This window comes from Nannobrachium achirus (assembly GCF_963921795.1).
Source record: "Nannobrachium achirus genome assembly, chromosome: 6".
NCBI lineage: Eukaryota > Metazoa > Chordata > Actinopteri > Myctophiformes > Myctophidae > Nannobrachium > Nannobrachium achirus.
The window spans coordinates 61,696,166-61,707,794 of record NC_137815.1 but is presented as its reverse complement, the minus strand read 5'-3'; the positions used below and the strand labels follow the sequence as shown (position 1 = coordinate 61,707,794).

General features: G+C 39.8%; 1 protein-coding gene across 1 annotated transcript in view; it reads right to left on the bottom strand.

The window, feature by feature from the left end:
- Window positions 1-332: 332 nt before the first annotated feature.
- itpr1b (inositol 1,4,5-trisphosphate receptor, type 1b) overlaps window positions 333-11,629 on the bottom strand; it is a gene marked incomplete at its 5' end in the record, with an annotated part of 169,701 nt that continues 158,404 nt past the window's right edge. Inside the window, 2 exons of the mRNA XM_080728342.1 lie at window positions 333-1,514; window positions 4,391-4,552. Coding sequence (XP_080584468.1) covers window positions 1,428-1,514; window positions 4,391-4,552 — 249 coding nt within the window. The 3' untranslated portion in view covers window positions 333-1,427. The remainder of the gene's footprint in view (window positions 1,515-4,390; window positions 4,553-11,629) is intronic.

The following is an 11,629-nucleotide window of genomic DNA, read 5'->3' as shown; positions in this document are numbered from 1 at the left end:
ACTGGGGGCGCAGCACAGTGGATTTTCCAACGACAACTCACCAAGTGCACCGAATAAGCGAACAAGAAGAGGGCACACCAGTGCGCCGAGTGCTCATTTTCGAACGCACCCTATATTCTGTGTTAGTGTGGCCAAAACTCACTGCAGGTAGTAAAGGATAATTAATTACACCAGTTTTAATAAATAATTCTACTTTAATATACAAATTGACAAAAGCTTTTCTTACTTATATGAACATACATTTTCAGCAACTCTTCCCCCCAATGTTATTACCATCATTTTATTTGTATTTCTTTTCAGGAGACTTATAGGTCCCTATACAAAAGCAATGGTTTGAGCGACAGAATCTATGTACAAATAACAAATATAATCCCTTTCCTCAAATGAAAGGAAAATCAAACACATTTCTTAATTGCATGTCTATGCATTACTATGAAACATTAAAGACAAAAGCTATGCATAAATAACACATTTATATCAAACTCAATAAGGGACAAATCATTCAGGCACAAATGGGACATTTCTGCTGTAACACCGGAAAAATCCGAGAAATGATACGACATTTCTTTTACCAAACATAATGTAAGTATGACTCCTGCACAGATTGCAGTTGCATGTTCTAGTTTTGATTGACGAGCATATCCTAAATGTATTTTAGATTCCAATTAAATAACAAAAGTAAATGTCATAAAAGGCGAGATAAAACAATGTATATATTGCTCTCACACAATATACTACCTCTACTTAGTGCTTTTAAGACATTAGAATTAGGACAATTTAAATAAATAAATAATAATAAAAATAAAAATAATTAAAATTAGGCAGACCAACATCTTAATATTCTCTATTTTCTTCTTAAATAAAGACAAAGGAGGTTTATATTTTACCCAAAGCCAAAATGGACAAAAACAAACAAAAACAAAAATATTCTCTCTCACTATGAAGTAAGACATGGATTACCAATTTAAATCTACATAGCAACAAGGTTGCATATTTACGTTTTGATATCGCACAAAATACAAAAGTGAGATGTTAAATACTGCTTGTTATACAGGTAGTATACATATTAGAACACAAGCCTCAGATGGGACTATATCTTGCTGTCCAATCGGTTCTGTTGTTTCAAGTTAAACCCAGTAAAGGCCATGTAATGTAATGACGATCCAATTAATACATAGAAAACATTTGGCACCAGTGCTAACTAGATTGAATAGTAGGGGTGTGTTGAATCTTTTCATCTAGAACCTGCATGGGAGTAGATTAGCAACATATGACTATCACAAAGTTAACTAATGTAATCACACTCACTCTGTAGTAGCTACAGCATATATTATGTGCCACCTCTGATTAATGACTCTGCTCTCTGGGCTGCCCTCTATGTTCAGGTGCATCAGGGCCGTTTGGGTAAACTGGAAGAGATGTTGACCTTATGCGGGCTGTTGAGGGTTGACGTTCATGTGCTGAGGATGTCCTAGGAGTCCAATACGTTGCTTCTGTTTCCTCTGTTCTGTCATCTAAAAGGGGAAAAGGAGAAAATAAATGACAGATATGTTCAGTATATTACCTGGGACTTAATGCAGTCAAGCCCAACTGCAGTGCCAGTGCTCTTCCCCTGGACTATAGGTTACGGTCTGCCCTCAGAGGCTGTGTTTTGCACCGTCATATTTCTAGTTTAGAGAATCTTGCATTCGACTACCCACACTGAACAGATCGAAACAGTGAAAGAATTTCATCTTAAGTCCGTTTAGCCTACTCAGGATGTTAGACTCTGACGAAAGCCAAAGAATATACTGTACTAATACGGAAAGTCCGTTGAAATAAATTTCAAGTGAACAAGAAAAGCCTGTGAGTCATATAGTAACTCAGTTTCTAACCTTTATATACGGAGAGTAACTTGCATGGGGTTTTCAGTGAGGTACTGTATATAATGATGGTGCATCATTGAAAGACAATAATGTCAAAGGTGAGAGGAAAGTATGGTCCTTCTGAAATTAGTATTTTAAGATACATAATCATATCTAGAAGAAAGTGTTAGAAGTGGTTGAACTCTAGTTAGTGCCAGAATGTCTGCCTTCTTTATACACTAATTAAGGCAATTTTCGTTGGAATAATGTAACAAAGGAAACCTTTGTTTGGCCTTACAATTTATATTTTGGGTTTTAATATAGTATTAGTGTCACATATTCAAGACCATCAAAGACAACGAACCAGAAAAGGCATGTGGTGGAAAGAAGCCCAGATGAATGGAAATGTTTTAAGTAAGAATTGTCAGATATATCTGAGTAACTGCATTGGAAGGAACGGTATTAGAATTGCCATAGACACAAACCAACTAAATTGAGTACTGTAAAAAACACACAATTTCTTTTAAATTATGTGAGGCAACAATTGTTTGGAATGAAGTGTGAATGATGCAACAAACATTTGTCACTATCAGGTAGAAACCTTATATCTCCAAGTTTCAAATTTGTATTATTTTTCGTAAAGTTAAAGCCCTGCTTCATCACACAAGACTGTTGCACAAAACTAGTGAAAATAGCAGCTCTACAAGCAAACAAGTGCAAGGCATTCTGTGCTTGTAGATCGTCTATTTTCACTATTTTAAATTATTTTTAAAATAATAAATACAAAACGAACGGTTTTGGACATACAAGGTTTCTACCCGACAGTGACGATTTGCATTTGCCCCTGTCTGGGTCAAACCATCATGTAACATTCACTTCCACATTTCAACAGTGTTCAACAGTAATTCACTTTTACAGTTCTGTTTAGGAGATACCGTTTGAGAGGCCAAAGCCTGAATGTGGAAATTACATTTTTGGCATTAAGGTGATGTATATTTTAATGACATTGTTTTTCAATTACATTGAACATTTTAGAAAAAAGAAATAAGGAAAAAAAGAAGAAAAAATTCTATCTTTAAACTATATCCAGATTAGATTTAAAGCCCAATGTGAAAACATAGTGAGTCGTCCGATTAAATTGGTTGAATATATGTTGGTTGAACGGTTAAGTTATAAAGACCAATTATTCCACAAGCCATTATTTTCAGTTATAGTATTTTTACCTTTCCCCAATAATGTTTTCCTAAACCCCTTACCCAACATGATCAGAAAAATATATAAATACCGGTATACAGTACATTCATCTTATTTTAGCAAACAAACCCACAATGAGGTGCATGCATACTCAATATGGGTCCTCACTTCATGACGCAAATAAAATCGGGTTGGGAGCCCCATGAGCTGTGTTATGCACTATGACTCATTTGCATTCTGCTTTTAGTAAGCTCTGCATCTGAAGGGCAAGCAGCTGCGACAAACACACCCAGAGCAATGCTGGTAATGCATGTCAATAACCAACATTGCTGATCATCTCTCAAATATACAGGGGCCATTGTGAAGTCAGACAAGTCATAAAAGTATCTCTGGTGTGATATATTGTCTCTAGTGCAGGGGTCTTCAACAGGGGGTCCAGGACCCCTAAGGGGTCCTCAGAGTTACTGAGTTACTCAGAGTTACTGAGTTACTAAACAAGGCGCTAACTCGTTCTCCTGCTATACCATCAACATGTGGAACGCCCTTCCACAAGCCTTAAAGGAGAGCAAATCCCTAGCCTCCTTCAAAATTGGTATGAAAAGTCACCTTCAGACAGCTGCTACCCGTGACTTGTAAATAGACTAAGCCCCCATGCTCCCCCCCCCCCTTTTTTCTTTTTTTTCTCTGCCTTTGTATATGATGTTATGCTTTTGAAACTGATATTATCCTAGATAAAGTATGTTCTATCCGTCTGTCTTTCAATGTTATATGAGATACTTAAAGTGTGGTTCCTGTGGAAATAAGCCTCGGCTTTCTAGGATCTCCTTTTAGTTGACCTTGTACCAGTGATTTGTACTGTCATGAAACTGTACTTTTTTTCTATTGCAAACTTCTAATAAATTCTTCAATCAATCAATCAAGCAATCAATCACTGCAGGGGGCCCTCCAAATCTTTGAGAGATAGAAACTTTTATTCTTCTTTTTTGTAATAACCACTTGAACCTAGTGTCCATATTCAGAGAACTTTAGGCAAAAACAAGCTCACAAAGGCGTTGTGAGCTTGTAGATCGGCTATTTTTTGGCAAAGAGGTTTGGTGTAGAGGGGAAAAAGAGCAGGCCAAGTACAGAGTGAAAGGTCAAGTTTATTAAGTATTGACGGTTCAAGTGGTTAAATATCTGAAAACATAAATTGACATGAAACCAAAATACACTGATGATTGTGCTGTAAAACAATGAAACTATATGGAATCTATGAAAAGGTGGTGGGGGTCCCTGCTTCATCTCTCTCTCAACTAAGGGGTCCTTGGCCTGAAAACATTAAAGACCCCTGCTCTAGTGTGCGACTGACAAACCTGTTCTTTTAGTTCGGTCAGCTGCCCTGAGAGGCTGGACACCAGTTTCATGGTAGACTCCAGTTTCTCCTGCAGACTCCTGATCTCATTTTGCTCTCCGTCGGCATCACTGCTGACCAGAGACATGGCTCTCATCCGAGGGAACCAGTCCAGGTTGTGTTCCTGGTTCAAAAGAAACACGTATGGTTGTGATTGGAAAGGTCAATACTGGAAACACATACTTTATCGTCAAAATGTTTATGAGAGCAAAGAACATACTAATCTTCTTCATAAACATTTATTTTAATTGAAGTGAATTGTGCATTCATAGGATTAAACTAATTAAATTACATTTCCCATGTAAACTGAACTCGGCAAAAACCTTCGTGACATGGATATTGGCTTAAATATTACATTAAATCTGAATTACATCAAGTATTTGCTAGTGACTTGGCACGCTAAGGCCTCTTTGACTGTTTTCCTACAAAAGAGACTCTCTTTGTTTCTTTGTCTATGTGCACAGTGATATCAAGCCTATTCTAAAAGTGCATTCCAACTAATCTTAAGGGACTTTCCATATTAAAATCACATGGATGGTCAAGGGGCACACTAGTAATCCCTCCAACCATTTAACAAATTCCACTTATCTCTGACATCAGTTATTTTGTGTATAGTCTCATTATAGTCAAAGACATTGCCCGCTTTTCTTTTCTGTCATTGGGACTCAACTTGGCATGGCAATCTACGAAAATCCAAGATGGAGAAAGTCTTCATTTAATTAAGCATGCAGGATCTCACATGAATACTGTTTATGTGTTGGTGACATTGGAGTAAACACACATGACCTCATAACCCCAAGTTGAAACGAAGCATGCTACACCATGCTGAGTGTTACTTTAACTCAGAGTGTGTACAAGGGTCCATTTGGTTCCATTTGTCCACCAGATTAGAACCCGGACTCACAGTTTTGACATTTAAGGAGAAGTAATTTAAAGTGATTTGATTTTGGTTAAAGTAATCACAATATAACTTAAACCCAGGCTATACACATAAAAGCGTAATGAAACACTTGTTTGGTCCTGACAGTCTCTCTGTGTGACAGTCGTCGGTCTCTCTCTTGCTAAAACCAAAGCTTGCTCGACAATAGGCCGCTCTCTTGCTCAAAGCTCTCTCTTTCTCTTTCTCAACGTCATGCTGCTAACCAGTACAGTGATGTTCTATGATCGCACTATAGGGAACATGTAATGCCACCAAATACATTGCAGTGAAAAAGACTATGAAGCTTCCCGTCAAATTGCCAAAAAGTAATACCACCATACAAGATCTGTGCACATTTTCAAATGAAAAATACATGCATTTCAGTTGGGTCAACAAATTATGTTCTCTGGTGGAATTAATTTGTCAAATTTGATACTAGACTCTTGGTACTTATCCCAAGAAGTTTATTGTGATGTTGTGGCATATGAGTTGAAGTTGAGTACCACAAATTTAAAAAAGAAAACACTACAAATACCATCCTTTAGTATATAATTCAGTATGTTAGACTGATTGTGGGTAGGTTGTCTACTGTTCCGTCACAGTATGACACATTTAATGCTACAGCCAAAATAAAACCAATGCTTTATCTCACATTTGTAGTGAACAGTAAAGTAAAGTCACTGTTCATTTTTTGCACTTGAGCTTTAATCTATTCCTCTAGAATTTAGAAGTAGCTCTCAGCAGTCAGCAAGTAACTGTCAGAATGACATGACTTGTGAATTGCCAATGAAAAGCATTTTTTTATGTCCTCGAATCTCATTATACAAATACAGAAGAAAAATAGTAGCTGATGTGTTCAAACAGGCGAGCAGCCAAAGGCCACTTGGCTACTGCACATTCTTTCACCCTTGTATCTCCTCCAGCACTTGGCCACCACATACCACTCTTATTGTGCACAGTGTGAACCTGTCTGTAAATAAGCCAAGGTCACGTGAACGCAGACTTTTTAAATTTACAAAGCTGATACAGTTTAACTCATCTGCTGCCATTTAACAATACCTTCGTACTCCAATCCTGCCATTCGTCTCCATAGACTTCCATGTAATTCATAGTGCACGGATCATGCACACCCATGCCTAGATCATGCACCACGTGTGTCCACATTGCTCACAGCTTTCAAACAAGCCACTATGTTTTCCTAAAATGTAAACAAAGATGGCTGCCATGCTTGAAAGATGGGGTTGCTATGGGGGTTAAACATGCGATTTCGCGATCGCTATCATGCCTACTATAGTTTTTGGGGTCAAAAAATTTTTTTTGAAAAAAAAAATGTTTGATTTTTTTTTTTTTTTTTTCAAAAATTCTCGGGTTCCTCGGGCATGGCAGGGCCGTACAACGGGAAATTCTCGGGCTCCTCGGTTTTGGCAGCAAATGAGTTAAAGGGTGCAATCACTCAGCTGCGTTAGAGCATCTCTTGGGTTACTGTAGCAAGTGCATAACCGCTGATTCTAGGCAGTCTGAGTGAATGGGAGGATGCAGCAATAGCACCTGTTGCCGTGGCTGCTATCAGCGCAGTGCTGCAAAACTGGGCTGAAAAAGTCCCTGGGTTTCAGTGGTTGAGATTTTGTGTGGTGACCATAATGCACCACAAACCAGTCCTGGGTCAGACAGGAGCCAAGGGGAATCACACAGTACTAAGAAAATGAGGTATGCATACTCATTCTGAAAGGAGAGGACCGCTATAAGCAAATTACACCATGCAATTGCAGCTTTTTTATGTTTATTATTCCGTGTACATTGCAATATGAAGTGACAATGCACTCACTATATGCACTATATGAACATCGACAGGCGTAAAGAAAGTTTGTTATGTGCGACCTCGGATAAAAACAAAAAAGCAGGACTATGGTCAGGAATTAGAAAGAATCAGCTTGTTGCAATCAATTCCAGCTGAAATGATGCAATCATTTCTCTAGCACCATTTAGTCAAAAGTATCTTCAGCAAAAAGCCCAGTTCCCCGTTTTGAATCCGACTATAGTAACCACTGCGTGTTTGTTTTTCACTGCCCCTGGCTTTAGTGGCTCACCCACTTCCCTTCCATTGTAATTACAAGTGAAAACACTTCCAGTAAAGTTTCAAGAGTGTCGTCATGACCTTAGACCCTGCCACACACTGGTTCAATGGAAATGACGGAACTACATTTTTCATTATTAAAACCGCACGGGCCTTTGACAGAGAAACAGGATGTGCTGCGGTTCAGGCAGCTACACAAACGTCACAATCCGGCCACAAGGCACCTGACAATAGTGACTGACAGCCCACCACCTCTACAACCTGCCGATGCAAATTAATTTTGAAAATAAATGTTTACCCTTCAAAGAATTACTGGGGGAAAAAAATTACAATAGTAATAATAGTACTAACAATAGTAATGACACAGAGTGCCATAGGTGGTATATTTTCTGCAAAATGAGTTCAAAATCAGCTCTTGTAACTGAGGCGCCTTGTAGATTTGGATGCAATAATAATGAGGGCAACGGAGTGTGGTAGTGTAGAACTGAGCCAAGCACCATCCATTTTACGCCCTCAACCTGACACTTCAGCCAGAACCTTCCTGCATTGACGTCAGTCCCAGTCATTGTCAGAGTAGTTTGACTTGTACACCCCCTGCTCTCCCTTGTAGCAGTTCCATATCACTGCAGCATCAGACGACTAGTAGAGACATCACACTGTGTAAGTAAATATGACGTCTAAGAAACAAATTATGGGTCACAAATTACAGTATTACAAATAACAAAAAACTGCCAGGCTACAACCAATGGAATATGGCAGATTTTAAGATATTGCTCTTGCGTTCTGAGTAATAGTCTCCTGCCAAGGTTTTAGCAATGATCTTCAGTTCATTACATATTTAGTTCAGAATCGCGTCACTCCATGACCTGCTGAATCTGAACAATACTGCTTGGTGGGTGATATGATGAGATTATACACAAAATAATCAGATTTCTGGTGAAATGCCTCCTGAAGAAGGTCTTGTGCAATTTAAAAAAGGAATAATCTGCAACATTCAGCAAATATTTTAACTAGAGGGTGATTATACCTGAATGTGTTTGCCAGACCCTTGGGTGCCGGCCTATAATAGTCAAAGTGGGTAACTGACTGAATCAGTGACTGACTAGTCTCGCGTAGCCAGACAACTATTCCACAATCTCCGAATGCTATATAGAGTCTGGAACGGCAGCCCCGAACGGCGAGTATCGGAAGTAGCCAGTGCTGCACTGAACTGTAGTCCCATTGGAAACATAACAGAAACACAATAGCTCAGACAAAGTCATTCGAGCGGCCTATTCTTGTTATGAGTGTATAGTTTAAGAAAACGTTTGAAAACAACATGGAAGTAACACCAACAACACCAGAGAAAGACGAAATAATGCCCCAAAAAATAAAGAAAGGAGACATAACGCTTCCAGTAGGACATGTTATTGCTACTGCACCAAGGGAGCGGTTGCGTCACATCCGCTTTATCTCGCACTCATCATTTCTATTCCGGTTTGCCAGACGGAATGCCGGGAGCATTTGGCGAAATCGCGGAGGCAACAGTCTGGCCACGCGAGACTAGTGACTGACTGACTGACTGACTGACTCTCCATTGTTGAAGCAGGCATGCATGACAGTCACTCCCTCTCCCTACTGCAAACAGCCAGTGATGTGCCACTATCCAATTTACTTGTTCTGCTTTCCTGACAAACAACATGGAAACGTATGTTACTCCATAATCCCACAGTCAGAGATGTGCAGGTATTTCATATTTGTCCAGACGAGTTCACACAGATCAAAGGTGGCTAATGAAGTAAATGGACATAAACCTGCAAAGATAACAGACAAAACGGGAATGCACCCCATTGGTCACCTTTTGTTATACCAATGATGTCAGTATAAAATGTTTGATTAGTCCTTTCCTAATCCTACCCTATGGCCTCCACGAATCTTAACTAATTTAAGACCTTGCAGTGAGTAAATTCAGCTGTCAAGGCATCTTTAATTGCCACAACGGATGTCAAGCTTAGCAGGAAAAGTCTGTTTTTCGTTGACATTGGCAAGATGAATGCATTCACATCAAATTCATTTTTGAAAGAATTTATCAACTTCTAGAGTGGCAAGGTTAGTAAGGTTAGTAATAGCAGCAAAGCAAAGCAGTGCAAAAATATTTTTTCAAAATAACATGAAAGGATAAGCACAACTACACTCAGTAATGGCTCATCAGTTGACCATGCAGGCTTTGAACCCAACATGATCTCACGCCAAAGCTACAATACATCAATATTTGAAATAAAATTTTAATTTCCACGTCACAGCTAAACTGCAGAACAGGATGACTCAATCCGCCAGTGTTACCTCATTGCCTGCCAAACACGAGTTTCTCTAGTAATCGCCGAATGGTCAACACCTGAGTTTCCAGACTTATATTTTGTATTGTGTTTTTATCCTCCGCTCCCATGTTATTAGTGCAGGAAAACGCCCAAATCTCTGTTTCCCGTTTCCGGGAGCATCTGCTTTGTAAACAGGCTAACTAAACTAGCTCATCTTTGTACGGTTCGACCGATTAACGTGCGGTTTTAATTAGGCGACTGCAAAGCTTTGCGTGCATTTGCATGTTAGAGATTGGACTGGATCTTACTTGAGATAAATATGCTGACTACTTTTAAAATGTAAGAAAAATAGCTGGCAGTTTGGCAGCAGTTTGGTTAAATATTTTGGCAGTCAATATTAATAATCAGCATCAGTGATAACTCGCACAACAGTAACGCAGTCAGGGGTGGCAATCATGACTTAAGGCAGGAACACACTGTACGATATGGAAGTGGTCGGATCGTTGCAAAGTATTTCAAACTACATGAGTATCTTTCTTGAAATCGTCTGTCATGATATCGTTGTGAAAACGATTGATCGCAGAGACAGGATCACACACTGCACGACATTTCACAGGACTCATGGCAGAGTTGTAGCCGAGCTTCTGGCCAATGAGAGGGAGTGTTGTTGTGGAGCAGCATGAAGCTCAGCGATTGGTCGGGAGGGATCAGGGATGTTTTGGTGTGTGGGTTGGCAGCGCTGCTGTGAGTTTGTGCGTGAACCCCAGGGAATAAAGTTGAAACGATAAACTGAGGATTACGTCTCTGCCAGATGTCAACCAGTCGATCCTTCTTTTCCTGTGTCCATGTGTCCTGTGTTGTGCATTTTTTGTTTTCTGTTACTGTTCTCTCGTTGGTGCTGATGCTTCTCGCAGCCCAGTCGGCGATAGAGCCAAATATCTAACCTGCCAGATATTAAGAAACGCTCGGGAAGCTCTCGCCGAGCGCCAGAATCGCGCAATGATCTTGTCGCAGAGGCTTTAACACACAGCGAGCGAGCAAAGCCCGATCTTGCGTCAGATCGGGGGTTTTGACGGCGAGTGCCAAAAATGGTCGGCGACAGCACAATTGGTGCAAAAAGTCGTGCAGTGTGTACGGGGCCTTAGGCTGACCGTAAACCAAATCTAACCTCTGTGTTATGGACATTGTAATAAAACTATTTCATCGACCGAACTGGAACATTTTGTGGAAAACATAATTAGTAATGGAGGACCCTGCTCGAAGAAAGTGAATTTGGAGGGCTGTTAAGGATGACTTGATCAGTTGGTGGGTAATTGGGGTCTCCTTAAACCTGGCGTGTCCCTGACCAAGCTCAGCGGGGTTGAAGGTTAATGTGAGGAAGGATGGGGTGGGGTGAAAAGGTTAATCTCAAATCAGGTGGTTCCTCACAAGACTCGGAGCAGCCCACCACAAAGGAAGGCTAGGAAGTCTCAACAGGGGAGGCTAGGGAACTGAGACAGATTGTATCATAAGCGTGTTAAGAAAGTGATGACTTCTGAAGCAGGGGCTTTCCTTTGGCGGACAATTTCTTTCACAAACCGAACGGATACTGAAACACATCTTGGATTAATCTATCCACACACTACACCAGGGGTTCCCAAACCTTTTTGTCTCAGGTCACCCCATGAATATCTTTTTAATCTGAGGCACCCCTACATTATAATTTTCCACTCCCAGCACCTTATATTTATAGCATATCGTCGTTGTCGGATTGTCCTAAACCGTTTGTTTTGTATTTATCATCTATAAAATGTGCTAAACTAGTGAAAACAGCCGATCTACAAGCACACAACGATATTTTAGTGATTATGTTGCGAGGAAAACGTTGAGATAACAGCCATTTTGGTTAGAACTGACTGAAAATAACTTTGT